The sequence below is a fragment of the Populus trichocarpa genome, chromosome 8 (assembly GCF_000002775.5).
Source record: "Populus trichocarpa isolate Nisqually-1 chromosome 8, P.trichocarpa_v4.1, whole genome shotgun sequence".
In the NCBI taxonomy this organism is placed as follows: domain Eukaryota; kingdom Viridiplantae; phylum Streptophyta; class Magnoliopsida; order Malpighiales; family Salicaceae; genus Populus; species Populus trichocarpa.
The window spans coordinates 3,985,648-4,005,343 of record NC_037292.2 but is presented as its reverse complement, the minus strand read 5'-3'; the positions used below and the strand labels follow the sequence as shown (position 1 = coordinate 4,005,343).

At 33.0% G+C, this 19,696-nt stretch overlaps 2 protein-coding genes across 2 annotated transcripts; both read left to right on the top strand.

Annotated features, from left to right (window-relative positions):
• The first annotated feature begins 2,126 nt into the window (after positions 1-2,126).
• LOC112328511 (60S acidic ribosomal protein P0) lies at positions 2,127-4,417 on the top strand. The gene is made up of 5 exons (XM_024607747.2): positions 2,127-2,598; positions 2,707-2,775; positions 3,344-3,442; positions 3,581-3,973; positions 4,083-4,417. Exons 1-5 carry the CDS (start codon positions 2,341-2,343, stop codon positions 4,230-4,232), a joined length of 969 nt encoding a protein of 322 aa, XP_024463515.1. The 5' UTR covers positions 2,127-2,340; the 3' UTR covers positions 4,233-4,417.
• A 12,790-nt stretch (positions 4,418-17,207) lies between these two features.
• LOC7494479 (nematode resistance protein-like HSPRO2) lies at positions 17,208-19,055 on the top strand. The gene has a single exon (XM_024607742.2). The coding sequence runs from the start codon at positions 17,394-17,396 to the stop codon at positions 18,831-18,833; it is 1,440 nt and encodes a 479-aa protein (XP_024463510.2). The 5' UTR covers positions 17,208-17,393; the 3' UTR covers positions 18,834-19,055.
• The last annotated feature ends 641 nt before the right edge of the window (positions 19,056-19,696 follow it).

Below are 19,696 nucleotides of genomic sequence, written 5' to 3'. Positions count from 1 at the left end.
TTCTCTACAAAAATAGCAATACCTTCAATATTAGAGAACTCATCATCATTGCGTGGATCAATAATATACGAATCAAGTTGGTCATCAAGTACCATAAGATTCGCTATAGATAACTTGTCGGGATAAAAATGAGTAAGGCAAATAAACTTTTCTTTGTTAAAAATAGAAAAAAAATCACTTGAGTTTAAATATGTCACACAAAAAAACAACTTTGTACTTACTTAAGTGAAACAATCATCATAACTCATTAAGTTCCATGTCAATAATATTTTTAAATAATTAATACAACTATACAATAATTTATTAATAAAAAATTCTGTTAAGTTACACAATAATCATTAGGACATTAAATGTATTTGATTTATCTATCAAACAATCTCAATTACATTTAATTATAAAGTAACAATCTCTCTCTCTCTCTCTCTCTCTCTCTCTCTCTCTCTCTATATATATATATATATATATATATATATATATAAAACATGTAACTAATATTTTTTAGATCATTAATTGTGTTTTTGAGGTTATATGTTTAAATTAGTAGCTTTATTTTATAAATAACTGGTAGCAATAACTGCAAAAACTAGAGATTAATCCTTTTTTTTTTAAGATCCAAGTTATTGATTTCTATTTATAAACTTGAAGATTACTTATTTCAGTCACTAACTAATAAATAATAAAATAACAAGTGATTAAGTAACCTTATAACTGTTAACAAAACATATTAAAGCACTATACATTTGCCTCTCAGAAATAATAAGTCATCTATATAATTTTTGTTTGGCAAACTACTTAGTCTCTTAGCTAAAAAATATAAACCCTAAAAAATTAATTTTTATTAGCTACCTGTTAAAATTTAGGTCTAAAATTCTCAAACTTTCTTGAAAATAAAAATAAAATAACCCTAACTAAATTTGTTATGAGAATTGAAAAAGAATTTGACACTAAAAATTCAATAACCATTCTAATCCTTAAATTTCAAACTTATATTCAGTAAATACAAATAAATCAAGAAAGAAAAAGACAAAAAAAAATAAGACTAACCCTGAAAAAAGATGTAAAGAAATTGACAAGAAAAAAAATAACAAGAAGATAAAAACTACTGAGATATAAATTCAGGTTTTTCTCTAGCCTAGTTTTTTTCTTTTATTTTTGTTTATTTTTTTTACAAGATATAAGTTGTCATATTAATATTTTTAATATAAAAAATATTTTTAAAAAATAATTAAGAGGGCAATTGCCCCCTCGTACCCACACGTAGCTTCGCCCCTGCACACAGCTCGCACACGATTTTTGTTACACACAACCTTTTATATCTATGCAGGGACAATACTGTATTTTTACACCAATTGTTACACGGGCTTGTAACAGCTAGCCACCATCTTTATTAACGGTGCATTGAACAACAGCCAACGAGTTACCACGCTAGCTGATTGATACCAACTCAACAATTAATATTCAACACCATTTCTCTACCACTGACACGTTTTTATCTCCCCAGATAAAGTTTAAACCTCATGGATTAACTGTATAAATACACATTTAGTCTATATTTATTAACTTAAACATTAAAGGAGTCGTTATCCCTACAAATGAATAATTTTTCAATAAAAATCCCAACCTAAAACAGAGCCAGCTTAGAATAATGAATTTGTCAAAATCAAATATCTTTAAACAATATAAAATTTATTTTACATATCATAATAACAATTTTAAAATTAGTTGGCAATTTACCAATAAAAATATTTTTTTAATATTTTCATTTATATTTATCAATTTTATGCTTTTAAAATGAAACGTCGATTATCAATAACTTCCGAAACAATAAAGACAACTCTGCTAAACACGGCATAAAAAATCATAAAATAAAAAGAACTCAAAATAACAAATATCCAGGCACCAAGAAAGCCCAACAAATGCGAAAAAACACCAGCTATCAGATTTCGTTGTAAAGAACAAATATCAACCGTCCGATCTAACTCTCTCTAGAAGGCTGGTCCAGTAACTAGAATCCAGAGCCCACGGAACCAAGCAAGCCCAAAGAGTGAGAAAAAGTCACAGCCATTAGATTCCAATCTAGAAAGGACACACCAACCGTCCGATCTAGGTCTCCCTACGAAACCCAGCATAAAAACACAGTACCATCTCGCACAAACCTCACATCTGTGTTAGGGTTTTTGCTTCTCTCCCACTACACTCCTAACCGTCTACCTCCGAGGTTAAAGAGACAGCCGCGCTTTTGCTGTCCGCCTTGACAGAACACTATCTTTTGTGTCTTGGCCCTCAGTTTTGCTTTAATCTTTACCTTCCTTTTAGTTTTAGAAACTAAACTAGTAAAAAATGGTGAACAAACTATCAAAGGCTGATAAGAAAATCGCTTACGACGCTAAGCTGTGCCAATTACTGGATGAGTACAGCCAGATCTTGATTGCAGCAGCTGATAATGTTGGGTCTACCCAGCTGCAAAATATCAGGAGGGGTCTTAGAGGTGACTCTGTGGTGCTCATGGGAAAGAATACCATGATGAAGAGGTCTGTTCGGATCCATTCTGAAAAAACTGGAAACAAAACTTTCCTTAACCTTATCCCTCTCCTTCAGGTATACAACAATATAGATTATCTCGTTCCTTTTATTTCTTTTTTTATTGTGCTTAAGTTGGTCATTTTTGTTTTGACTAATGCTTAATTTACTGTTTTGTTTGAATAGGGTAATGTCGGGTTGATTTTCACTAAAGGTGATCTCAAGGAAGTGAGCGAGGAGGTTGCGAAGTATAAGGTGCTGTAAGCTAATTCCAATTCCTTTCTATTGTTTCACATTATTGTTAATCTACATTGTGGTGTTATACTGTATGATTGAATTCCCTTTGTTTTTTTAATCTCACTAGTCTCCGTAACAAAAAAAAAATGGTCTAGTTATGCTGTTTTTTGTTGTTTGGAACTATTAATCATTTGTACCTTGTCGTTGCATGTCTGTTAATACCAACACATTAACAGTGGCCATTTCTGGTTTGTGAGATTTACACAAAATGAGGATTAATGGCAATTTAAAGAATTCTGGCAATGTCTCTGGAAACAAAAAAACTTTAATATCATGTATGTGTTGAATTGTCCCGAGTGATATTACCAAATGGTGGTGAGCAAATGTATAATTGGGATTTCCTAGCTTTGATTGAAATTATAACGAATGCATGTTTGTTGCTAATAAGGACACTAAACAAAATTTGCTCATGAATTCTATTTATACTACTAGAAAACAGAGTCATTTTTTTTTGTGATTGAGGATATTTTTTATAAGTTGTTTGTCACTAATTTTTCAAATGCATTTCTTTGATTTGTTAAAACAGGTTGGAGCTCCTGCTCGTGTTGGTCTGGTTGCCCCAATTGATGTTGTTGTACCTCCTGGCAACACAGGGCTTGATCCATCCCAGACCTCTTTCTTCCAGGTCTGTCACCTAAATCTCATGATGATAATGTTTGTGCTTATAGCTTTTGGGTTTTTTTTTTGCAACACAGTTCTGTAGCATGCTTGGTGCTTGCTGTTTTTCTCTTAACTCTTATAGCTACTTTATTCTTTTCTACAGGTGCTCAATATTCCAACCAAGATTAACAAGGGTACAGTCGAAATTATCACCCCAGTCGAGCTGATCAAGAAGGGTGACAAGGTTGGCTCTTCTGAGGCTGCTCTACTGGCAAAGCTTGGCATTAGGCCATTTTCTTATGGTCTGGTTGTCTTGTCTGTTTATGACAATGGCTCTGTCTTCAGCCCCACTGTGCTTGACCTGACAGAGGATGACCTTGTTGAGAAGTTTGCTACTGGTATCACTATGATCACCTCCTTGTCACTGGCCATCTCGTACCCAACCCTTGCTGCTGCACCACACATGTTCATCAATGCCTACAAGAATATTCTTTCTGTTGCAGTTGCAACTGAATATTCTTATCCTCAAGCAGAGGAAGTGAAAGAGTTCCTGAAGGTTTGTTATTTGTTTATTCATTAACTGGACTATATTCCATGTTCAGACTTAAATTGTAGTTATGCTACCTGTTGCTGTAAACTGTCCTAACGTTCTTGTTTGATTGCAGGATCCTAGCAAGTTTGCTGTCGCAGCAGCTCCTGCCGCCGCCGCCGCCGCCGCTCCTGGTGGTGCCCCAGCTGCTGCCAAGGAAGAGGAGAAGAAGGAAGAGCCAGCAGAAGAGTCCGATGATGACATGGGTTTCAGCCTTTTTGACTAAGTTTTATTTTGGTTTTTATCTAGGAATTTACCATGCTGTGGCTAATATCACTTAGTTTTTCCTGTATTCCTGTTCTGTCTTCCTAGTTTTTTCTGACAATTTGTTATTAAATTACTGAGCAAGTCATGAAAGCATGGTAGGATGTTTTCCTGTGATTCTTATTTAAATCTTTTGAATTTTGTTTATTTTTTCCCTGACTGCACTTTGAAGAAGTTGATTTGCAAATAAGTGAAAGCTACCCTCATGCTTAGCTGGTCGACGTAAGGAAAACATGTTCCCTACTCGTGGATAGAAACATGGCAAGGTGTAATAGTATTTCTTCACTTAAAATAAACCTGTTTTCTAATAAATTCGATCTTTGAAATTATTGCTATGCTTAACAGCAAATGTTTTGCGCTTAAAGATTTCCATGAATTCTTCGATACTGTGTTGAGACGTTAATGAAGACAAAAATTGTTCTCGACTGGAATCGCTTGCCATGAAAAAATTAGACTAAAATCGAAATAATTGTTTTCGTCTTCACTGATTAATTTTATCAAATTTTATCAGAGCCACGGGCTTTGCAGATCCACTCGGTAAAGGTTCTTCTCGTTTGGCCATGTTCTTCTTGTCCAAGTCTGGACAAGTATAGTCTAAGGCTATCATCAGGTTTGCTCTACCATGGATGATCTGTAAACCGTAGTAGCTTTTTTCTCGGATCAAGTTTCTTAAAACTTCTTTATGATTGGTTATTCTCGTTGGATGTAGTGGCCATCTTTAGGTATGCTCTGCCATGAATAAGCCCGGAGCCTTTGCCCTTGATTGTTCCCCCATGAGAGGTGTGAATCCTGTCTTTGATTGTTACCTGAAGAGCAAGTTTCTTTATCTTCTTTGAGAGCAGAAGTAGAAAGAGATTTAAGTTCACGTTTCCATGAGTTATTTCTATTTCATCTTGAGTTTGAGCCATTGTGCTTTCATTTGTACGGAGACAGTCTTATGCTTCCTCTTGTGGCTTTGTAACATGTTCGTGTTATTGAGATCTTCTCTTTCAAAAAATAAAAATCAAATCGAAGACAACCAAGCTTTAGCCGGATCAACTGAACCATCATCTGGTTCCCATTTTATCGAGTCAAAGTGTGGACTTTTTTCACCATCTAAGTGCCATTCACTAAGTTTCGAATTCGAGACCGGTTTTTGACGGTGGTAATTAGGTAAAAACGCAAAGATACTGTTCCATTGTTTTTTACAGAAACTCAAACCGGAAAAACCACTCCTAGTCAGGTATCAGGTGCTGTAGCTTCCGTACGTGATTGAGACTTGGACTAGGCTTGCACATCATGAAGGTTCCGTCATTGATCCAAATCTTGGAGGGTTTCTTTCCATACCTGTTGCAGCGGTGCTCCTCCTTTAACCGCCGCTTCACCTGCAAATTGCAATGTTCCAATATTTTTTGAACAAAAATGAGAGATTTTTAATTTGCTGCAATGGAAGCTGCTTCCGTAATCATGGTTTGGTTTGAAGCGAGGAAAATTCTTGGAAGCATGACCCGTGAAAAAATTTTAACCTCTTATAAATTATTGAAAATTTAAATTGTCAAGGTAAATGTTTCATTTGTCATTTTCGACGTAACAATTGTAGTCTGTCTTTCACAAAGTTAACTTTCCGTATCACGTGTACCAATCAGAAATTCAGGAAGGTAAACTCTTGGGATTTGTTGGAGAAATTCAAGGTATCGATCAATCAATTTGTAATAAATATAATTGATCTATTTCCCTGTTCTCATGGGAATTTTCTAGTCTCTAAATAATAACAATTCAATTTTAGATATTGTGCCTTTTGTGTCTAGAAAGGAGGTAGGGTCATATTCTCCACCTAATTTATTTTGAATTCAATGATCTAGGTTGATTCAAAGAAATAACATGATAATTAATAAGGATTTTAAACATTATATTTGTATCATGCACTAGATAAATTCTATTCAATTTGAATTTAATAATTTAGATATAATAAACATGACCGTCATGTTTCTAGAAGAACATGAAAGGATCTCAATTCAAAAACCATGTTTATTTTACAAAATAAACATTATAACCTTTGCAAAAAAACATTATGATCTGTAAAATAAATAACTTTTCATTTATGATTCTTGTATGATGGTAATAAAATGAGTAAAATTGCAATATTTATGATAATAATAATCATATTATTAATGATAATTATTATTGTAGTATTTGTGATAAGATGTTAATTATTGTGATAATAATAATGACGATATCAATAATAAAATAATAATCACTTTAATAATAAACAGTATTGTTGGTGATGATGATGTGATAATGATTATCATGATGACAACAACAGTAATTCTAGAAATTTATAATAAGATGGTGATATGATAGAGATTATATTAATAATAAGATTGTGGTTAATAATAATAGAGTGATTATAACCACGATGACGTGGTAGAAAAAGTTTTTCTATGAGATAATAATAAAATAGTAGTTGACGATATGAAAATGGTAGTTACGAGGTAATAATAATGTATGGTATTAGTGTTATAATAACTTAGCAGTGTAATTTTTTTCACTTCATGTCAAATTAAACTAGTTTTTTTCCAAATTAATTCTATTCAAGAGTTGATTAGTAAATATTTAGTGTTTATTTAAGAATGATAAATAAAAAAAAGTTTTTTTTTTGAAAAAACATTTATTTTATAAAATAAGCAGTCTCATTCTTAACCTTTTCTTATTTTCTGTTCACTTTTCCTCACACGAAATTTAAGATGGTATTAAAATGAGTTTTATCTACCGATGCGCTTCATCATCGTTGTTATCTAGTACTTCCCAATCAAACTATTATTGATTTTAAGGTGCGGTGTTCTGCAGCCATGCTTCCACATTATTATTGGGCCTTCAGCCTATTTCATGACCCGGCAATGCCTCTACTTGTTTTCATTTTCAACACCTGGCTTGCTTTAGTTATTTTCAACAACTTTTTACCAGTTTTGTTTGTTTTTTTAGGCCATGTTTCATAGCAGACCTGTTACTAATATCTTGTTTGGTATTGCTCGACAAAAAATCTCATTCAAGATATTGATGATGGCAGAACGATCACTTGGTTATAATTAGTGCCCTTAAAGGGAGGGTTATTGGAGCCTTGGAGGCATGAAAGTTTCTTCACAAGCCTAACTTTTAGTTTAATCACGGCGTCCAAAGACAAGGACATCTTTACCAATACCACGACTATTATAGTATTATTTCATGTTTACAAGCATAATTTTTTACACAGGAGCATGTTCAACAACTATTTGCGATTATCAACCCTATCAGCTCAAATCCTCAATTGCTGTGTTTCTTTACTTCCTGGCTATATTTTTAAACCTACCGACAAAGAAGCAATTGACAGCTTATTGATTCATTCCATTATAAGTAGTGGTACTCCTACCTTTTTTCTGTCTACAAGGAAAGCTAGCGATAATGCTTCAGAGATGGTGACGATCCCAGACTTTTAAATTGACCTGGAAAGGATTTCTATATCATTGAAAGTGTGTACAGGATATGATCTTGATCCAGGAAGACCCAAGTTAGCTCTTGATGGTGCCCATCGGAACGTGTAGTGCGTGGTTAAGATTTTAGTATGCCTATGGAACTCATTGTTTCTCTAATGGTTATTAAAGAAATGTCAGTATCTGTCAATCAGTCCATTTATCGTCATGTTGGAGTTGGACCATGGCAATTCTAATGGCTAAAAACCAAATTGCAAACCTAACCAAATTGATTTCCATGGATTTCATTGTCTAAAGGAGTATAGCTCTGGAGTAAATGATTGTATCTTGTTTGGTTTACATCATTTCACATAGGTTCCATGAGACTTCAAGACTGCCTGTTTTTGTTTTTGTGATACAGTTATAGTTATGCTTATAAAAATAATTAAAAAATTTTGTTTAAACTTTTTTGTATGTAATTTTATATTATTTTAAAGTACTAATGTAAAATATAAATTTTTAAAAATATATTATCTTAATACATTTCTAAAACAAAAACTTTTAAAAAGATTATTGAAATTTTGTAACCTACGTCCTCTATTTTCTAAGGGGGTTTACCAATAAATTTTAGTGGGGGTCAGAGGAGGAGCCTTCTCTGACTCTGAGGGGGTTCTCCATCTCTTTCAAATTTTGATGTCAAAACTTCAACATTTGAAGTGGATTCGGGCTGCATTTTTACCTAACTTCGAGATCAGTATCTTGGCCTATTGGGCTGCTACGATTGATTCGGACAAGAAGTTTTTTTTCTTAGACTGATGGAGATTGCAGACTTTGGTTGACTGCACCAAAAAGTATCTACAGCAAGGTATACCTCGGTTATTTGTCAACGCGGTTTTCGTTAAAAAAAATGTTTAATGCTTAATAGCGGATCCCCACCGGCAACTCAATCCATGCTTACATTCCATATGTAGGGGTCATCAACTGTTCAAGAGGAATGAAATTTGAGTTTCTTTATATAATCTATTAAATTAAATTAGACCCAGGATGTTTACAGGATTCAATAAATCATCGATACTCTCGAACCTGTCATGTGTCCTCTCGAACTAATCTTAATTCTCTTCTTAGTGGATTAGTCATGCATACTCCTGAACTAGCCTTGTATTCATTCTTAATAAACCGATCATGTATTTTCTTGAACAGTCCTTCCTCGGTAAACTTGTTGTGCGTCCCCCAAGACTAACCTTGCATTGTTTCATACTTATTGTGTGCCACGCATCCCTCCCAAACAAACCTGACCCCCCTCTGCAGATTGAACATGCGTTCTTTGGACTGACTTACATCGCCCTCCTTAACAGAATGGCACGCGCCCCCCTCTCGGGACATGGCTAATACCTTTTGAATCCAACTCTTACACCCGGATGCACCTATATTCAATTGCTACAGCCTAATCCAGCTACTATCCCGGGCACACTATCCTTTGATCAAACATTGTCTATTGCCACCAACTACGGAGACAAATAGTATATGCAGTAAATAAAATCACACATCTTGGCAATGTGTCCTCCTAAGGATTGGTCTTATTACTGTCATCAATAATACACAATTCATAAAACTCAAAACTAAGACAGCTTTTGCACCGACATGTTGTCACTCTTAGTCCTTGTCTCGAAGTATTTCAAAACTGTATATGACGAGTACATTAATCACTATACCCTTACATTAACACGTTTACATGGCTATATAAATATCATCGAACCCCGTAATAAGGGATCATCTATGACAGAGAGACACATCTTCCTCGTATTTAAGCTTTATTATGCAAACACACGGAATACAACCTCTAAAGCTTCATTCCTCTCATGCTTGAGCTAACTTAAACATTGGAGACATTGGAGGGGCGTCTGATCTTAACGAGAGACTTGTTTTGCAATTATCTTAGTTCTCATTTGGTACAGTGTTAGTTTTTGCTTTTTAAATTATGTTTTATTTAAAAAATATTAAATTGATGTTTTATAGTATATTTTTTAATGGTTTTAATATGTTTGTTTTAAAAATAAAAAAAATATTTTTTTTAACGTATTTTCAATTTAAAAATACTTGTAAAAGCTTTCTATATCATATATGAAACAGGCACTCAGTGAATAGCTTGATATTCTATATCGCTATCATTTCAATTAATCTCATCGTTCATCTGATGAAAATTTTAAGTTCAAAATATGAAACAACATATTATCAGTGCAAAAAAATCCTTACAGATAGGAATTAAGGCTTCGAGTATTGAAGGAGAGAAAAATGACAACAATTAATTTTATATAAGTGGCCTTGCAAATTAAGAAAATAAAGTTCACACAATCGATATCCATGATCCTGTCATCAGGGTGATAAGCGTAGCAGTCTCGACATGACCTCGTCCTAATTCCTATATCGAAATCTTGTTTCCCATGGGAGCTTATATATTCTTGAAAGTAATTTATGACTTTCGAATTGCAGTAAGGAGGCAAAGGGTCGCATCAAATCGAATGTATTGTCTATCCACAGCACGGCCATCAGATCATGTAAGATCAACAAGGAGGCAGGGTTTCCTTTTTTATTTTATTTGTTTTTCCAAAACACTTTTGCTGTGTACGATGATTAATTTATTAATAATAAAAAAAAGAGTAATTAATTTGCAAAGACCGACAATGCGATCTCTCCTGTCTTGTTTTAGAAATCTTTCTCTTAATTTGGCTGTGAGGAATCCTATAAGATGGATTGATTAGATAAGGATGGTTCGAAGAGTCATGAAGCTGGAAACGGTCATCGAAAATACTGTGGATAATTTCAAATTATGGTCAGACAAGTATAGAATCCACACAAGAAGAGCTTGAGAAGCAAGGGAAAGCATACCTGCGATTCTTCTTTTATTTTTAGTATTTATTCCAGCAATTCTCAACAGTTTTACAACTCATCACGTGGGTAGAGGCCTGGAATATATATAACAGAGATAGTGTTAATGTTAGATGTTTCATTTATTCTGTACTTAGGCATCATTTGTTTGATGAAGAGTGATTTTTTTATAATTATTTTTTAAATTTTCATGTGTTTGTTTGTTAATAAAAATATATTTAATCAACGGAAAATACTTTCCAGTCAAAGAAAAACTTGACTTGGTTTCCAAGAAAGTGTTTTCTTTTTATTTTGAGAGGAAAACACTTTCTGAAAGTTGTGAAAATTTTAAAAATATCATATTATTTCCTGATTATATCAAATTTGGTCCTCAAACTTTTAATTGCTATATATATATATATATATATATATATATATATATATATATATATATATATTCTGTTTTGAATATTTTTTTTTAATTTCATCCTTTAGAATTTGATTTTTATATTAACTTTGGTCCTCATTTTTATAATTGTTATTTGCCTTTTCTTTATTAATTTTTAATTGAAATTTATTATCTATCAAATTTGATCCTCATTCTTTTGATTGTTACTTATTTTATTTGAAATAATTTATAAAATGATAATTATTATTATTTTAATTTTTTTATCTTTCAATTTTTTTATTTGTTAGATTTGATCTCTATTATTTTGATTATTATTTATTTTATTTGAGATAATTTATAAAATTATATTTTTTTTCAATTTCATTTTCAATCAACTTTTTTTAATTTTAAAGATTTGTTCCTCATTGTTTTAATAAACTTGAAAAAAAATAAAATATTAATAAGTTATTTTCCAACTCATTTTCCATGACATAACCAAACACTGGAAAGTGTTTTCCAACTTATTTTTCATTACACTACCAAACATCAGAAAATAATTCACTTTCTAAAAAGAAACTACTTTCCAGCAAATAAACAAGCATTAATCGAAACAAGTTTCAATTCAGATTACCACATCTTCGAGCTAATCAAAATAGTCAAGTGACTCAAATAGATCATGACAAAAAATAAAAATAAAATGTTTGATGTTTCATTTCTTTTTAGAAATAGTTTAAACTATTAGGTAAAGTTCCAATATATGATTTATATTATTCTTTAACACACCACCTCAAGTAAAAGCCCTTTGGACTTGAAACTTGCACAGACCCACACTACCTCGTGCTTAATTTTTATCAAATAAATGGAGATGGTGAGATTCGAACTCGTGACCACTTGGTCATCAAGGCTTTGATATCATGTCAAAGAACCATCTTAATCCAATAATTTAAATTTTTAAATAAAATTTTAAAATATAATTTATATTGTTCTAATCAATTAATTATGAAACCAGATTAGGGTGCTCGAGGGATAACTGTTCAATAAGTTTAGATAATTGTGAGCTGCACTGTGGTGGGATTGCCTAGCCACACACACACACACACACAATGTTTTTCCATTTTTCATTCACTTAATTGGGAGTTGGGACTAGCGTATTCAAGTAATATTCTTCTTCGTTTTTTTCGTTTTTGATGGAATTGGAGTAACTGCTTGATCCAAGCAAAAGGGCTAAAAACCAATTTAACCATGTAGATTCAGATTCCGTTTAATTTTGCATTTGAAAGTATTTTTGAAAAAAGTAATTTTTTTTAAATAATTTTTTTATATTTTTAGATCGTTATAATATATTATTATCAAAAATAAATTTTAAAAAATAAAAAAAATATTATTTTAATATATTTTAAAATAAAACATATTTTAAAAAACATCCTAAAAACCAATAATATATCATTTGCCATATCAACGTCAGAACGTGCGGCTGCTTTGTAAGTGATATGAAATTATTCTTTGATGCTCGAAATCTCCGTATTGTGGACGAAACTGGTCACTCATCTTATGCCGCGCCTGCAACATCCTCTAAGCAGCACTTTCGGAAATTATGATTTTTCCATGCTTTCCCTTTCCTCGGCTGTCATTTGGACAAGAGAAAAGGAACAGGGAAAAGTTAAATAGAAAAGGTGGAGTGGAGAAGCAACTAGATAAATGATAAATCGAGCTACGACGCTAATGCCCCATTATAGGGCCCAAAACATGCTTCCTTGCTAGGAAACCTGGCTGCTAGCTCGCCATTGACTCCCATCAGAGTCAAAGAAACCATACTCTTAATCAGATAAACAATGAATAAACAAGTGCACCGTTTTTTTCAAAAATAATATTAAATAAATATTCTCTCTTTGTTCACCAAATTTCCTTCTCTCCGAAATTGCAGATTCCGAAGCCCATAAACATCATACTCCTCTTGCTAGACGTGGAAGCCAATCAAATCCTTCACAGCTCCAACTGCAAAAGCCAAGTGTCGGAAATCCAACTGCCTTTTCGGCACCGCTAATGTGACCTGATTTGTCCACCTAAATCCGACAGGTGGGCAGTAGATAAACGGTGGGTGGCGCACGTGATTGCCATGCCATCACATTCTTGTGCTCCCCCGCGTGGTTAGGTGGCAATCAAAAAGCGGTGCCGAGTTGGAGGCCACCACGCCGAGTCTGTTCTAGACTAGCAATGAGCGTTCGACATGTGTACTGATCTGGTTCCATGCGGCAGCTTTTTTTGAAGGCGGTAAACACGGTGACTGGATCTAATTATGCATGCTCCGAGGAGAGATCAAAAACAAATTAAAATTAAATAAAAAAGAGCGCTATTTCTTTAGACTTTCCAAGGCCAGAAGTGCACGGCGACCGAAAACAAGATACCTGTCAAACACTAGTCAAATTAGTGCGTATCATCTGAACAAACAATAACCATGGACAGCGGATTTTCCCATCTTTGATAGATTTTGAAGGTTCGACAAAGTATCTTTAAAATGTCCATACATATCCCAAAAATAGTTGATAAAAGCAACTGTACTATCAATTATTCATACAATTTAATCTTATTTTCATGAAAAACCCAATATATTTTATATTATAAAAATATACAACAAAGATAGAAAGAAATAGAAAGGATAAGTACATGTGTGTGAATATTTATAATTATTGATATTTTTTTAAATCCTTACTTTACTTTTAAGCTTTCTTTCTCTTTCTATTTTTGCTTCGCTGGATATCGAGATTTAGCTGAATGGGATTCCTTTGATTCCCCTTTTTATACAGAAATGAATAAACAATGCCTGAGGAGGGCATATTTACTTTATCTTCCGCTTGTGCTGCAGAGGTCTTGCATGATTGCGTCATAATTTGGATGAGGATACATGGATGGTAAAGATTGAATTCTAAGCTAGATGATAATATAGAGAATGATATGGTGATGCAGGTAATCAAAAATAAAATCTAGATTTTTAAAAATATATATAGTTTTACTAGTAAGTATCATTCTCATCACAATCAAAATAATGTAGCCTAGTTTTATGATTCGATGAACCAAAAAAAAGAGATTTGAGTATAACAACATTATTAAAAAAAAAATTAAGAAACAACTCAAATTAAAATATCAAAATCAATAAAAAACAAACAAACAAACCTTGATCTAAATCAACATCCATCATCGAATCTTTTACAACTGATCATTGATGCAGATATATATCAATTCACACTTCTAATACTCACTATCTGAACTATTTTTCTATCTCTTCTTAGTTGTAGTTAATTAGAAAACAATCAATCTATAATCAACCCTAACTACTAGATAACCCGAGACAAACACTAAAAATTTAATATAGTAACAACGTTAAGAATTAAAGAGATTGATGAAGCCAAACATCACAAGCACAAATAGTTGCATTTAATGTTTTTGAATATTCTTTCTAATATCTACTAATTTTCAACGCAACAAATCATTAACCTCAGTTGCTTTACATAATAGAGAGATCAAAACAATTATGGATTTGATATCTACCCTAGCAGTAGATTACAACAAATAATAAACTCGTAGGCCTTCTAGTAATTAAACAAAACAATCAAGAAAATAAACATTAATGAACATTCAATACTCAAAGTATAAATTGAACAATAAAAACAAATTATAACTCATATTTTTATTGATTTTGATGCTTCTATTTCCATTAACCAAATAAAAATTTAGTTATATACTACCATCACTAAAACTTGTATAAGAAAAATAAAATATAGAATAAATAAGAAGGGAGAAGTTTGATATAATCTCACCCTTTCTCTTTTACATGTTTTTTTTTTGGAATCCTATACAATATCTTAAAAATACTCTCAATATTATCATCTAATAATAACCATCAAATCTAAATAGTTAATGGAATTATTAAAAAATAAAATAAATTCCTAGCACAACAAGGAAAATGATATATTAAACTAAAATTCACACACTAAATTTGAAAGCTTCCAAAAATAAATCACATCCTAATATTTACATGTCAAAGGATGTTTTAGCACGTTGACGGTATAGAAGCAACAATAACTTTATGCCAAATTTCAACTTCAATGAAGTCATTATATCTTAAAACTCAAAACATGAAAATTATAGAGATATTTCCTAGGGCTCCATGTCATTTTGAATTATTTCAATTGAAGCTGAAATGAGAGAGTTATGTCCATATTCCGAAGCTGTATCAAAACTATTTAAAATAGCTTAATTAACTTTGTTTTTCTTTTAACGCCTCCATTTACATTCTAAATCGAAATATACAAATAACGAGTACATTTAGGCATCAAATAAGTATAAAATACTAAATATTACGAGAGGAAAATATGATATTTTATATTTTTATTGAGTAACTAATGATATTTTATTAGCTACTCTTTGAACTTATTTTAAAGACAAAAATAAATACAACTAGAAAAAAAAAATTACAAGTATAAATATTTTTAGTGGATCATATGTTTTATTTTTTTTTTCTTTTCATGTTTATCTTCTTTTTAAGTGGTTTAAAAAAGTAACTAATAAAATGAAATTAATTACTCCTTAAACGCCATAAAATCTTTTAATTCTAATACATGGCTTTATTTAACTTCAATTGACAAACAGGTCTCTCTAAAAAAAAATAAAAAATTGCTCAGTATTATTAATGTCTAAAATGATAACAAAGGACCAAAAAGAAGATTGTCGTGTTTATGTCTAGAGCCGTAAGATCTGGAAGATAAATTGGCTTTAATTCGATCGAGGAGCCGCAATAACTTTGAAATTTCCTAGTCCTGGTGTAATATGTAGACCATTTGCCATGCCTTCCACGTGATGAGAGGCTGAACTGCTGAAGGATACCAATTGAAGGGCCAGATGTGCAGGTATTTCCCCTGAAAACACGGGAAAATTAGAGTCCACTGACTCCTAGGAAGCCGACAATGACACTACTGAGATTATTGACTCGGCAGTGTTTGTTTGTGTTTTTAGATCTACTTTTTTTTTTTTTGAAAGTTTCTATTTTTTAGTTTTAAATTATTATTTTTTATGAATTTTTTATAATTTTAATATATTGATGTAAAAAAAGTGTTTGTTTGTGTTTTTAGATCTACTTTTTTGTTTGAAAGTTTTTATTTTTTAGTTTTAAATTATTATTTTTTATGATTTTTTCATATTTTTAATATATTGATGTAAAAATAAATTTTAAAAAATATAAAAATTTATTTTTATATATTTTTAATAAAAAAACTGTAAAAAATAACTTTTACATTAATCTCAAACATACTCTAAAAAATAATTAATAATTAAACAATAATTATATAAATCGCAGTAATGATTATTATTTGAAGTTGAACAATAATCTCATCATGTGAAAATTAAAATCAATAAAAATAATAACTGTAGCAGCAGGATAAGTAGGAATTTATATATTAATTAGAAAGAAATTATCATAAACCATCTCAGTCAATATAATTTTTTATCGAATTATAAAACAGAGATTTAATTATTTGACAAAACAAATGATACTAATACTAAGTTGACAGTTCATTGACATTCATTATGAACGTGATAGCTATAGATTTTTGAGACCATAGTTAAATGCGTTCAATAATAAAAACAACTAGATGATAAATTCGAAGTAAAACAACTAATGTAAATTCTAGAATTCTCTCCGGGTCTTCCAATGATGAATTTGTTTTTCATTTTTTAAAAAATTTAAAAAATCCACTTGACGTAATAATATTAAAAACACCTTAGAAAATCATTTTCAAAATCCGTGGTCAAGAGGTACTGTAGAAAAACACCCTATCCCCTTTTAATTTAAAACCAAACACGTCCTTCAAAACTCGTACCCTTCCCTTCCCAATAGACATGTGTGAAGGGAATGCATTTAAGAGTGTCGGATAATCGTTCTAAACGAACATTTATCCATTTAGCGGTCTTAATTATAGCACTTAAAGCACCATTAGTCAAGTCCTACGATCAGCTACAGCGCGTGATTGGAAATCGACGCCAGCAGAAAAATAAGAGTCGCATTAATTGAACGAGCAAAGACGAAGGTCCAACATTGGAACCGTTCCACTCCCCACCTCCTACCCCTTTTACTTCTAGAATAATCCAACGACACGCAGTTTCCTTCTGTATGCCAGAACACACCGAATACAACTTCCACGTTAGGTCCGAATGGATAAGTTTCATGTGCTTTCTCTTTCAAATTTCTTCAACTCCCATTTTTTTCATCTCCCTATTAATTGTTTAATGAAATCTAACTCCCGACATCTCTCTCACTCCCACACGCCTTTACCCCTATATATAACCTCATCGATCCCTCCCTCACCCCCTCAAACAAAACTTGAAAGAAAAAAATAAAAACACAACGTATTCCGTTTAATTTCCATTTTCCACTTCCTTCTCCCAAGAAAGAATGATAGATTTAGATTGGAAAGCAAAAATGGTATCCTCCGATCCCCCGAACAAACCCCCCAGACTCTCTAGCAAGCTACATGTCTCCATCCCGGCTATACAGTTTCGTGGCATCTCAAATACCTACCCGATTCCCGCTTCCGACTCTGTTTGTTCAGCTTACGAGTACTATCTCCGCCTCCCAGAGCTACGAAAGCTATGGAACCGAAAAGAGTTCTCGAATTGGAAAACAGAGTCTATACTAAAACCAGCTTTACAAGCTCTAGAAATCACTTTCCGCTTCGTTTCGACGGTTTTATCCGACAAAAGACCGTACGCGAACCGGAGAGAATGGACACGGAGGATCGAGTCACTCACCACCTCTCAGATCGAGTTAATCGCGTCCATCATCGAAGATGAAGCAGAAGATAGCACAACGCGTGGCACGGCTCCAATCGCGGACTTGAGCTCAACGGAAGGTGTTCTGGTTAGAGATGGGAGTTACGCGGAGGTATGGAAGGTTCCGGGCGAAACCACGGTGGTCAATAAAACCAGCGAGGCAAGCCTGCTCCCTAGGCTCGCCACGTGGCAGACATCTGAAGACGTAGCACAGAAAATCCTGTACTCCATCGAGTGCGAGATGAGACGGTGCCCATACACACTAGGACTCGGCGAGCCAAACCTTAACGGAAAACCAACCCTGGAATACGACACTGTTTGCAGGCCGAACGAAATCCACGCCCTCAAAAAGAGTCCGTACGATCACATCAAGAACCAGGAAAACCAATCGGTGTACACCACGCATCAAATCCTAGAGTCATGGATACATGTGGCAAAACAAATTATCCAGCGCGTAACAGAAAGAATTGGAAGCAAAGAATTTTCAAAAGCATCAAATGACTGCTATTTAATCGAGAGAATCTGGAAACTTCTAGCAGAAATTGAAGACTTGCATCTACTAATGGATCCAGATGATTTTTTGAGACTTAAAAATCAGTTACAGATGCGATCATTAGACGAAAACTCTCCGTATTGTTTTAGATCGAGGGAGTTGGTGGAGATAACGAAATCGTGCAAGGAACTGAAGCACAAGGTGCCGGAAGTTTTGGGTGTTGAAGTGGACCCAAAAGGTGGGCCCAGGATACAAGAAGCAGCCATGAGGTTGTACAGTGAAAAAAAGGAGTTTCAGAAGGTTTATTTGCTTCAGGCTTTGCAGGCAATTGAGGGTGCTCTAAAGAGGTTCTTTTATGCGTATCAACAGGTGCTAGTTGTTGCTATAGGGAGTTTGGAGGCCAAAGGGAATGGGGTTTTGGTGAGTTCAGAGAGTTGTGACTCGTTGACTCAGTTGTTCCTTGAACCTACTTATTTTCCTAGTTTGGATGCTGCTAAGACTTTTCTGGGAGAGTCTTGGAGTCATGAACAACCTAATAGGGTGGAGAGACGGAGTCGGAGGATGCAGTGAAGAAATCAGGGGGGTGGACTCGGTGGGGGACTCGGTGGCGTCTAAACTATAGGTTTTTTTTCCGCATAGATTATACAGTTATTCATTGGATATATGTTTTTTAATTGTTTCTACCATCAATGTATTGGATATCATAAGATTTTGATATTATTATTCTTGTAAAATTATATTCCTTCTATTGATGTATATTTCCTGGGATTAAAATCATCATCTTCCATTTAAGTTGTGGACCTTGCTAGTTTTCTACAGATGATCATGAATTATATCCCCTACAAAACGCATCTTGAATCCGTCATAATTTGGAGAGAGCCAGTCGTTTAATCTTGTATCAAATGACAAGTAAAATGGAAGAATTCACGGCGATTTGCATTTACCCCTGTTAGTATCGTACAAGTTCTGTTATTGTATTCTCTTTTCTATAGTGCGAGTGATCTATTTTAAATTAAATTAAATAATCTTTACTATCTTAGCTTTAAATCAATGACAGAGATATTTGAAATCATCTCTTGCTTGCATAGTCAAGGAGGATGACGTGAGAAACACACGTTTTAGAGATGGACTCTAGCTTCGCCACGGGTATTGGTCTAACAGTTAGTTGAATTGGCTCACAAGCCTGTCATCTCAATCTTAGAAAAGGTTTAGATCGATGCTAAAGCACGATCCATTTTTTCAAACACCATGATGCTGAAGTTACGTTTCCTGTTAAGGAAAAAACATATTAATTATCTAAAAGGGTAAAAATAAATAACAGAAAAAACGAAGAACAAGTAAAATGGAAGAATTTACGGCAATTTGAATGTACTTCTTATGAACCTATTTTTAATTGGTTTAAAAAACTTTTATGACCCTCTTTTCTTGGATAA